This window comes from Nicotiana tabacum, chromosome 5 (assembly GCF_000715075.1).
Source record: "Nicotiana tabacum cultivar K326 chromosome 5, ASM71507v2, whole genome shotgun sequence".
Lineage (NCBI taxonomy): Eukaryota > Viridiplantae > Streptophyta > Magnoliopsida > Solanales > Solanaceae > Nicotiana > Nicotiana tabacum.
Window position 1 is genome coordinate 92,380,274 of NC_134084.1, and position 12,211 is coordinate 92,392,484.

The following is a 12,211-nucleotide window of genomic DNA, read 5'->3' on the forward strand; positions in this document are numbered from 1 at the left end:
CCTGGCCACTAGGGTAAAAATGCCATTACGGAAAAGCCTAGGGGAGTAAAGATGAATCAGGTGAGGGAAAGTAAAGGAAACATCAGCCATACTAGTTAAATGTCTCAAACAGGCAACAACCCTCCATATGATTGGGCCAATTTGACCCAAATAAACATTAAAGAAATGGCAAAATTCAAGAATGACTGGGTCAATAGCTGGTTTGAACCCTAAAGTGAAAGGGTATGTATAAACAAAAGAGAACCCAGTCAAGTAAGAAGTAATTCTCTGACTTGGATTAGGTATAATAATGGGAAAATCATTACTCCAATGGCAGTCTTTGCGAACTACAGGAGTTAAAATTTCTGTAATTTGAGTAGGGTAAGCATCAACACGATCTAAAGCGGGTTTCTAAGAGATTCCCTATCATGGTAAAAAGATAGTTCTGTAGGGACTATCTCCTCTACGCTCACGTAATGGTTCAGAAGGTTCTTTATCCCTAGAAGAAGATTTGTGAGAAAAGGAACCTCTGGTTTTAGAAGAAGGACCAGAACTAGGAGAAGGTATAGACGAACCACCACCACGAATAGACCCTAAGCTACAAAGCCTACCTCCCCTTTTATGCCTAATGGGGGCATTGGGGAAGGTATCAACAATGGAAACTCTCCTAGGGTTAGGGTTTGGTGAAGACATGGCAAAGAAGAATAATGTGAGGAAGAAGTTAACTGAGATTTGAGGAATTAAGTGTTCAATAAGCTTTATGTGGTAAAAGACAAGGAAAGAAGTTATATTTATATTAATAAGCAACCACCAAAGGTAAAAGTGCAGTGATGGAAGGACCATAATAATGATAACTGGCACTTTGTGAATAGTGGAGTCGTAAAAAAGCCTTGAAAAGGGCTGCAAAACTGCAGAACCAATGGAAAAATGACATGTGTACGGAGCATTAAATGGAAGCGACAACTGAAGCGTCAATTTTGTCATAGCATTAATGGTTACAAAAATTCTCTTTTAATGAAATCCACTTCTCAAATATTCAACTGATGAATAAATGGAAAGTGGGTGGACTATCTGTATTGGAAAAAATTGTATTTAAATATAAAGGTGACGTGTCGAGACATGCAGACTGGTCAAATGGTCAAAGAATTACAACTAGCCAAGAGGCACGAGTTGCAATAGATACGAGCAAATGGCAGAAGAAGAGGCATAGACAATTATTCAAATAACTCAGCGCCTGTACCTATCTAAGTCATTTATGTCAGAGAATCAAAAGGAATGAATCTGACAATAGAAAAGAGTGCAGATACGGCATTTAATAGGCATTAAATGTGGAATACGTTAGAGAATTTGTATTGAATGTAATGATTATATAACGTAGCATTCAATGTCTTTAATTACTCATAATAGCCTCATTATGATTTGGGCCAAACTTATATCTCCAAGATATCTATAAAAGGGAGATATCTGATCAATTGTAAGGACACGAAACACTATTGGAATAAACTTTGGTTTACTTGTTTTTCTCTTGATTACTCTCTCGCTGCCTAAATTACTTCCTTTTATACATTCTTTTGATTATCAGTAACCTGTGTTCTTCTAAATTCTAGCTTTGACTAAAATTTCATTTTTTGGTTAAACACTTTTAAGCGCAGAGGTTAAACTTTTGGACCATGTTAAGTTATGTTTGCTATTCCTGAAATTAAGCTAATTCCAAAATAATGGATTTTAACTTTTCCTTGGTTTGGGTATGGCCACAATATCTCAAGCAAATTCTACAAATAAGGTACCGGTTTCTAAGGAGCAATTAACTGTTACAAGTGAGTTCTTGTTCAATCATAAGATATGGGCTTATTAAGTAGAAGAGGATGAATAAGATGAGATGGAAAACGACAACTAGCATGGCATGTTAGAGTAAAATAGGATTTTCAATGTACTAACCCGTTATATGATTCAATCTATTGATCACTTAAAGGTGGTGATGAAGGCTGATCAAATACTATCTTTTCAAGTTGTACGTATTTACTCCCTAGCTCATCATATTTACTCTCTAGCCCTTCCAAATGTCCTTTTAGCCATTCATTTTCTTTTATAGTAGCATTCAGATTTTCCAACAATGCAACTTTAGAGGAATTACCACCTTTCAACTCCTTAGCGGTTATCCCACCACCAAATCCAACTACATGACTCTTTTATTGAGGTCCGAAGCACCTTTCTACAACCTCAATGTTTGTAAGAGACGATCAGATTACACCAATTCTTTTATTTTATCCTATAAAGTAAAAACTTATTTAATTAAAATAATACAACACAATAAATAAAAAATATAAATTGAAATTTATCAATAAACATACATATTTCTCACTGGTTTCAGGTTCGACAAGCTTGTTGTTCTTCTTACGAGTCTCAAAAAAAAATAGTCGCCACATCTGGTGGTTAACCATCTTTACCTCCTTTCACATTACAATAAACAAGTCAAAGAAATCTTTGTAACAAAGATGACGTTTCTTAATAGAATTATAAGATTTACTCACCATTTCATAAATGATCTCCCTAATTGGTTTACTACCCGTACGATGAAGCATACTCAACTTAGACCTATTGAGCGAGTTTCTTGTACTTGTCTCCTAAATTAACAATATACCGGCAAAATTTTGGTTAGCCACTTAATATTAACACAATGTTAATAAATAGCTATGAAATCATACCTTAAATTTTTCAGTAAAAAAATGTTCCTTGACCAGCCATACCCAATCACTCTTGTCTACTCCCTTTGGCACATCTTTTATAGCATAACGGAATGGCTTAGACTTAATATTCTTGTGCATCGTTCCTCTCCAATTGTTCCATAACTTTCTCATATGTTTCAAGACATTATCTCGTTGATCATTTATGTCATCACTGTCAAATTTGTCCTACAATAGTTAACAAATATCATTAAATATGAAATAACAATAACAACAACAACAACATACACAGTGTAGTCCCTTGAAAGACATATGAAAAAAAAAGCCCAACTTCCCACATTGTACAAAAAGAAGAAGAAACCGAGTTAGCATATTGTATTAACAAGTAGAGATGGAGAAGGCAAATCAAGAAAGTAATGTTTTAAATTTTTACCGTAACAACTTCCCACATGTGTTGTAGCTTATATTCTTCGATGTCTGCCCACGAGTGTACACACAATGGGCACATATTACGATCACGGGCCAATATACCTAAGTGTCTCGTAAATGAGGCATGATGCTGCCCAACAACCCTATTATTGTAGAAAGTGACACACAACTTTTCTCCAGCTTTGAGTCTTGCAACTTTTTTACACCTATTCGTTCGTCTCACTTTTTTTACCATTTCAGATTCACATGACCCTACAAATTTCAATTTAACCCAAATATAAAAATAGATCTTCTACAATAACAACAAAAAAATCTTATAGTTTGAGATAATAAAATACTTATTTCACTTCTCTGCGCGCCCTGTATCTCTTCTTCTTCATGAGGAAAAAGAGTATCACCTTCAAATATTTGATCAAAACCAGGAGGTGCAACATTTTCTTCAACTCTGAGTCCTGCACCTTTTTTATACCTATTCATTCCTCTCACCTTCTTTACCTTTTCAGATTCACAAAGCCCTGCAAATTTCAATTTAACCCAAATATAAAAATAGATCTTGTACAATAACAACAAAAAAATCTTATAGCTTGAGATAATAAAATACTTATTTCATTCTCTGCGCGCCCTGCATCTCTTCTTCTTCATGAGGAAAAAGAGTATCACCTTCAAATATTTGATCAAAACCAGGAGGCGCAACATTTTCTCCAACTCTGAGTCCTGCACCTTTTTTATACCTATTAATTCCCCTTACCTTTTTTACCTTTTCAGATTCACAAAGCCCAGCAAATTCCAATTTAACTTAAATATAAAAATAGATCTTGTACAATAACAAGAAAAAAATCTTATAGCTTGAGATAATAAAATACTTTCACTTCTCTAAGTACCCTGCATCTCTTCTTCTTCATGAGGAAAAAGATCAGTATTACTTTCAAATATTTGACCAAAGCTAGGAGGCGCAACATTTTCTCCAACTTTGAGTCCTGCAACATTTTTACACCAATTCCTTCCTCTCAGTTTTTTTACCTTTTCAGATTCACAAAACCCTGCAAATTCCAATTTAACTCAAATATAAAAATAGTCCTTATACAATAACAACAAAAAAATCTTATGGCTTAAGATAATAAAATACTTATTTCACTTCTATGAGTGCCCTGCATCTCTTCTTCTTCATGAGGAAAAAGAACAGTATCACCTTCAAATGTTTGATCAAAACTAGGAGGCGCTACATTTTCTCCAACTTTGAGTCCTGCAATATTTTTACACCAATTCGTTCCTCTCAGTTTTTTTAGCTTTTCACATTCACAAAGCCCTACAAATTTTAATTTAACTCAAATATAAAAATAGTCCTTATACAATAACAAAAAAAAAATCTTATAGCTTGTGATAATAAAATACTTATTTCACTTCTCTGAGTGCCCAGCATCTCTTCTTCTTCATGAGGAAAAAGAGTATCACCTTCAAATGTTTGATCAAAACTACGAGGCGCTACATTTTCTCCAACTTTGAGTCCTGCAACATTTTTATACCATTCGTTCCTTTCAGTTTTTTTACCTTTTCAAATTCACAAAGCCCTGCAAATTCCAATTTAAGTCAAATATAAAAATAGTTCTTATACAAAACAATGAAAATATCTTATAGTTTGAGATAAAAAAAATATGTATTTCACTTCTCCGAGTGTCCTGCATCTCTTCTTCATCATGAGGAAAAAGAGTATCACCTTCAAGTATTTGATCAAAACCAAAAGGTGCAAGACTATCATTATGAGTTAGGTTATTCATATCAGAAGCTAATACATTAAAAGCTTTACTTTTGCCAATAAAACCACGTTGTTCAGCATTTACTCTTACAGAACCCAATGCTCTGAAGCTCTGTCCTCACCCCCTTTGCTAAGGTACCAGGTGGAACGTACACATGCTTAACAGTCTTCGAACTTGATTCCATTTTAGACTTCTGATATTTTGATGGATTCATGTCAACCTAGCACAAAAAGAAATTGAGTAACAAATGTCTATAATGTCAGTATTATCATATATGAACATATGAAGGTCTTTGAAAGAAGCTAGGAAGTTACATGGCCATAGACAACATTAATAAAGATAATTTAGAAGAAAAAAATGACGGATAGAAACCTGGAGATAACCAAATATTTAGCAAGTCATATTCATTATATAATAACATATATCAGTTAATATAGTTTTAGAATCTTTTCCTGAACTTTTAAATCAAATGGAATCCAGTACGACACTTCCCTCATCACAAGTGAGTTGCCTAATTAAATAAAGGATTTGATAAATATCCAAACCTTCATGAGTTCTTTTCTTTTTCAGTTGTGAAAAATGATCTAACTCCTCTAAATCATCAATATTTTCGTGCAAAACCTCAAAAGTATCACGAGGTTGAACTTTTCGTACAACATGCCAACCTTTATTGGAAAGATCGTCAACGTAAAAAACTTGTGATGCTTGGTTGGCTAATACAAGAGGCTCTGTTGTTTTCAAAATCGATGGCGGTTAACACTTACAAAGCCATATTCATATATTTTTACTCCCTTTTCTTGGTCATACACATCAAACCACGTACATCGAAATAAAGCTATTCTTCCTCCACCAATAAATTGCAATTCTAGTATATCTGTTAGTTCTCCATAGTAATCAATGTTCTTATTCTCTTCATCTGTCTCTCCAACTACAACCACCCCGCAGTTCTGAGTTCTCAAACCTTTTTCATAATCTTTCACGCGAAATCTATATCCATTAATAAGGTAGCTTCGATGACTTGTCACGTATGGCATGGGACCATGTGACAATGAGAGCAAATCTGTCATTTTTTTACTATCATTGCATTTGTGTAATCCTGCAACCTATCAAGATCAAGCATATAGTTTAGCAAATAATATTTACATACTTGGTTTGAAAAATATTAATATTAACTAGTACTCACCTTTTCTTTTAACCAACCAATGAATTGCCTATCAGAATTTTCTTGAGAGGTATCAACTGGAGTTAGTGAAAAGTCTATACTAAAAATTAAAGCATAATAACATGTTATTTTAATGAAAAAAATAGAAAAGGTACATAAAAGTAAATTATTGAAACAAGTCATTACTTACTCGAAAAATGGTTGAATTTCATCACAATTCTTCAAAATATAAATATGTGCTTGCTCCAGTTCATTTGAATCAAGTTTGTGTGGTTTGTCACCTCTTAAAGCTCTTCCGGGATGATAAAAAATTGTTAAACCTCCATCAGATTCTATAATACCACCATCATAATTTTATTCAAGGCGATTAAACTTTGTTTCCATTGTATGTATATATCTTGAACATAAGGTCATACATTTAGTTGCTAAATATCGCTCTGCAATAGAACCTTCTGTGCAAGCCCTATTACGAATAAATGGTTTCATAAAGTAAATATATCGATCCATTGGATACATCCATCGATATTGAGAAGGTCCAACAATCTTAGCTTTATTAGCTAAATGAATTGGCAAGTGCTCCATGACATCAAAAAATGTAGGCCGGAAGATTTTTTCTAGCTTGCACTCAGTTATTGGGATTTGGGCATCTATCTGCTCTAATTCATCCACACTTAAACGTTTTGATCCAAGTTTGTTGAAAAACAAAGACAACTCAATAAGTGGTTCACACACAGATTTGCATAGCATGCCCCGTAGAGCAAGTGGGAGTAAATATTGTAGAAGAATATGGTAATCATGACTTTTTAAACCTGAAATTTTGCGATCTTTAAGGTTGACACACTGGGAAATATTTGATGAAAATCCATCTGGGACCTTTAAGTTCTTCAAGAAACTGAAAAACCTGTGCTTCTCTTCAGGAGATAATGTGTAACATTCCGTTGGTAAATCATATTTATCCCCAATTTTTATTCGATGCAATTCTTTCCTAATGTTCATTGCTTGCAAATCCAACCGAGTGTTTATGGTATCTTTGGTTTTTCCTTTGATATTTAAGATTGTCCCCAAAATATTATCACATATATTTTTCTCAATGTGCATTACATCTAAGTTATGCCGCAATAAAAGAGTTTTTCAATATGGGAGATCAAAGAAAATACTCTTCTTATTCCAATTATTACCCCTACTCTCATGTGATATTTTAATCTTCTTCTTTGTATCCTTTGTTAGTTGTAACCCATCTAAATCAGCCACTTGATCAATTATATCATCACCAGACAAATATTTTGGTGGTAATCTTTTCTCCTTAGTGCCATCAAATGATGCTTTATCATTCCTCCATTTTGTGATTAAGAGGAAGAAAGCGTCTATGGCCCATATAGCACTGTTTTTTACAATTTTGTAACCTAATTGAGTGAGTTTCTTTATTGCAGCATGGGCACGCTAGTTTTCCCTTTGTACTCCATTCAGACAAATTTGCATAAGCGGGAAAGTCATTAATGGTCCACAATAAAGATGCATGTAACACAAAGTTTTGTTTAGTTGACGCATCAAAGGTGTCCACTCTAGATTCCCACAATTCCTTTAATTCCTCTATCAAAGGCTGGAGATAGACATCAATAGCATCTCCAGGACTCTCAGGATCAGGAATAATCATTGACAAAATAAAATTTTCTTTCTTCATGCATAGCCAAGGTTGTAAATTATAAGGAATAATTACCACAGGTTAAATGCTATATGGAGTTTTAGAATTTCCAAATGCTTGAAAACCATCGCTAGCAAGTCCAAGTCGAATATTACGAGGCTCGGATGCAAAAGATTGATGAAGTTCATCAAACGTTTTCCATGTTATTAAATCAGCTGGGTGCCTCATTATTCCATCATCAAATCTTTTGTCATGGTGCCATCTCATCAGAGTAGATATTTTCGAGGACATAAATAATCTTTGAAGTCTTGGCTTTAGAGAAAAATAATGTAAAATCTTGTATGGTATCTTTTTCCCACTTTTAAATTTGGTTTCCCCGCTACGTTTATCCTCCTTCCATCTAGATGCACCACAAACTTCGCAAGACTCAAGAGACTTATCATCATTCTAGTATAACATACAATCATTCTTACATGCATCAATCTTCTTGTAAGAAAGCCCTAGGTGACGAATTACCTTCTTTGCTTTGTAATATGAATCTAGCAAGTTTAATCCATCTGGCAATAAGTCTTCCTTCAAGAGCTTCAACAATATTGTAAATGATGCGTTACTCCAATTACCAATACTTTTGATATGAAGCAACTTTACCAAAGTAGAAAGTTTAGAAACTTTTGAATCTTGGTACAATGGTTGCTCAAAATCTTTTAAGATCCTATAGAATCTTTTTGCTTCAATATTTGGTTCCTCCTCAAACTTCCCATCACCATCATTGTTTATATTATCTCCTTCAAAAGTGGGATATAAATCTCTTAAAATTTCATGTAATTCATCCCCACCATCACCCTCTTCATTAATCTTATCACCTACAAATTCATAATCAGAAGAAGACTCACCTAATCTCTCCTCATGGTGATACCAAAGGATATAATTTTGGACTATTCCATGTACTATTAAATGTGATCTAACCAGCTCGTGTGTTCCTGAAATTGCATTACAACATTTGACGCATGGACAACGTATTTCGCGTGTTTCTCCCAATATTTTAAAAGCATAATCCAGAAAGTTCTCCACCCCAAGTATGTAAGTGTTATCAAGTCGATCATGAATAAGTTCCATCCATTGCTTATCAGGTATCATAATCTGGTGTATACACGAAATTGATATACATATATAGTCAACCAAAAATTATTAGTAGGGCAATGAACAAGAAATGAACATAAGCCTTTCGAAGATTATTTTTATAATATGTTTGAATAATTTCTCACATCCACCATTTCACTGACCTATATCCCATGTAACAGCCTTAATTTTTACAATAAAGGATGAATAAATATGTTAAATTTTTAGTACTTTTGAAAATTGAGAATATTTTTTGTAAGGATTTTATAAATAATCTACAAATCAGGGAAACTAAAAAAAATCACTCTGCGTTGATGCTCTTATAGTGTGATTGTTGATTAAAAAAATAGTGTTATTTCAGGAAACAAAATAACCAATCAAGGAAAAGAATGTGAAAGAATTTTAAGTGAACAACTAAAAATTCAAGTAGAGAAACTGAAAAATTCAGAGTGAGTATCTCAGTTAAGTACATATCGAGTGAAAGCAACAGATAATGAATATGACATTAGTGTAATCTATTTGCACAACTAAGACTGAGTCACTAATACTGAAATGTCAAACCAAATATACCAAATCTTTCGGATAAAGTTCAATATCACTAACTGAATTAGCTGAATTGATATTAGAAACATACAAATCCAAGTTTCTCCAAACCATGTTCCTCCTCCTTAATGTCCAATTTCACACAAAGAGTTCAAAGCTTTATGTTATTTCATTTCAGTCAAGCCAAATGCTCTTTTCTCAAATAAAAAGTTTTAGCAAGCTTAATGTTCTTCAAATCTACATTTGTTCTTTCCCAAACAAGATTTATATATAAATATTTTTTATATCGTCAGTAAAAATAAGCTTAAACTCCACATCTGTTTTTCACATCAGTGGCAGCTACAAAAGTGTGGACTTATTTTCTAACAAACGCAGGAATCAGTATGGAGAGTTTGACACTACACCAGGCAATAGTCAAGTGTTGGACAGCAAAAGTTATACCACGACTGCAGCCTATTCTACAAGCATTACCTGCGATCATCGTGTGGGAGCTATGGAAAAGAAGGAACAGTCAGAAATATGGAGAGGTGGTTAGAATCAGTAGAGTGATACATCAAATTTCGACTACCTTACAATCTCTTGTCAAACTAAGAAAGCCTAGTATGCAAAATGTGCCTCACAAATGGCCTGAATTAATACAAAACTTGAGCAATATACTCCAGCTTTGAAAGTAACAAAAGTTATATGGGAGTTTCCTACTGGAGGATGGATTAAGGTGAATACTGATGGTGCGAGTAGGGGTGATTCTGGAAGGAGTTCCATAGGCTATGTGTTAAGAGATGAAGAGGGAGATGTAATTTTTGCAGCAGGAAGGGAGATAACACAGACTACAAATAATGAGGCAGAGGCTATTGCAATTTTGGATGCTATGAGATACTGTGTTACCCATCGAGTAACACATGTTATGTTGCAGACAGATTCTATGCTCCTAAATAATGTATTACAAGGAAAGTGGTTAGCTCCTTGGAATCTGAATGAGTATATTGAGGAGATCAAAATGCTAATGGAGGAATGCGAGGTTCAAGTGTCTCATATTTTGAGGGAAGGCAATTGCCTAGCAGATCATTTAGCCAACCATTCACGGGATAGTGGGGATTTTGAGGCTCATGGATTTGCACAGCTTGACGCACAAGGTCGAAGAATTGTGAATGCAGATAAATTACAATGTCCTTATTTGAGAGTGAAGGCTGCCAAGAGCTAAAGAAGAACCAGATGGATGCCAAAGGGAAGGAAGGAGATCAATGGGAATACTGGGATCAAATCTGCATAGAGGAGATCAAAGTACACTATTTTTTCACTAACATTGTTTTCTTTTTTGCAGGGATCGGTGCTGTAAACACTTCTCACCAACTGACTGAACTTCTATGGGTGGTATTAGCACTATGTGCTCATTCCCATATGGTAAAGTCAGGGGTGAGCTCAAGCAAGAATATATGGATAGGCTCCAGTGGTTTATGGAATCGAACAACTGATATAACATGGAATTTGCACCACTGGAGATACGCGAGAAAGCTGCCCAGAATTTTGCTACATGGCAAGGTCTTTTTTTGGCATCAGAGAGTGATGAAGGTATTGGGAATAAATCTCAGTACATCCAAAGGATGGTGCCATACAATAAATACAACAACACACAGATGGAGCATAAGGATTTTTGGAAGCACATGGGGTTATCATGCTCAAATCCATATGGAGGAAAGAAATATAGAAGAGAAGACAAATGGAATTTACACAAGTGAACGCCATATTTCTGAGGGTGATTCATCTAGGGAGTACACATGGCTTCACCATGATCAAATCCGTTCGGAGGAGAGCATGGTGATGAATTTATTCACTAACATTGTGTTCTTTTTTGCAGGGAATGTTACTGTGTCTATGCCCTACACTTTGATGAAATTTCAGTTGGTGGTATTAGTGCTATGCACTCATTCCACTGGAAGGAAGTTAAAGTTAGGCACAAGCATAGAAGCGAGAAGGAGTACTTTGCTGCCCGGAAATAATATGCTAAGCAGGTACTTTTGGAAAGCTAAAACATACGAGCAAAGGAGGTGTTTGGAGTGGACAACCAAATGCAAGTTAACACCTCAATTGCACAGGAAGGGAAGCACCTAAGTTTAGGCAATGAGCAGCTATGGGCCACATACGAATCTGTCTTCAAAATGGACTGGTTCAATCACAACTGGTGCAAAGATGAAGATAGTAAGCAGATGGGAGATGGTGCTTTTTTATGGATCAGCTTAATTTTCAACGGGACTCCAATAACACATACAGGGAGCCAGGCAAGGTCAGTGCAGAACTACTATGTAATGTTGGAAATCACAGCAGCTACTGGAGAAGACAAAAATAAACAACACAAGGACAAGAGGGGTTGCTCCGATGGTAAGCAACCCCACTTCCAACTGAGAGGTTGTGAGTTCGAGTCTCCCAAGAGCAAGGTGGGAAGTTCTTGGAGGGAAAGATGCCGGTGGTCTATTTGGAAACAGTCTCTACCCTAGGGTAGGGGTAAGGTCTGCGTACACACTACCCTCCCCAGACTCCACTAAATGGGATTACACTGGGTTGTTGTTGTTGTTGTAAGGACTATGAGGAAAACAGAATGTCCTGCCTCCTCAGTTTAGGCAGGCATATTTTGTACATCGATCTAATGGTCTTTTAGGCAGGAAATGACAATGGTGTCATGCCCTATCCTTTGCCTAATTCTCAGTTGGTGGTATTAGTACTTTGTACTCATTCCAACGGGAGTGAAGCTGGGGTAGACACAAGCGTTACAATATATTTCCACTGGAATTGGCTAGGTTTCTGTAGCATTAGGAGGGAGTTTTGGCATGGCATTTTTCAGGTACAATGCTCTATCATGTCAAGAAAGGCAATCAACCTAGCAAACAGATGCACAACACAAGAA

The 12,211-nt window shown here is 35.3% G+C and overlaps 1 protein-coding gene across 1 annotated transcript; it reads right to left on the reverse strand.

Annotated features, from left to right (window-relative positions):
- Positions 1-7,731: 7,731 nt before the first annotated feature.
- LOC142180858 (uncharacterized) lies at positions 7,732-8,787 on the reverse strand. The gene is made up of 2 exons (XM_075252957.1): positions 8,167-8,787; positions 7,732-8,097 (listed from the first exon to the last, which is right to left on the reverse strand). Exons 1-2 carry the CDS (start codon positions 8,785-8,787, stop codon positions 7,732-7,734), a joined length of 987 nt encoding a protein of 328 aa, XP_075109058.1.
- Positions 8,788-12,211: the final 3,424 nt, after the last annotated feature.

Excerpts from the sequence above, each read along its gene's own strand:
- LOC142180858 (XM_075252957.1), bottom strand. The coding sequence starts at position 8,787 with ATGATACCTGATAAGCAATGGATGGAACTTATTCATGATCGACTTGAT. Across the intron at positions 8,098-8,166 it reads CATATTACAAAGCAAAGAAG|AATGATGATAAGTCTCTTGA; the intron begins GTAATTCGTCAC and ends ATGTTATACTAG.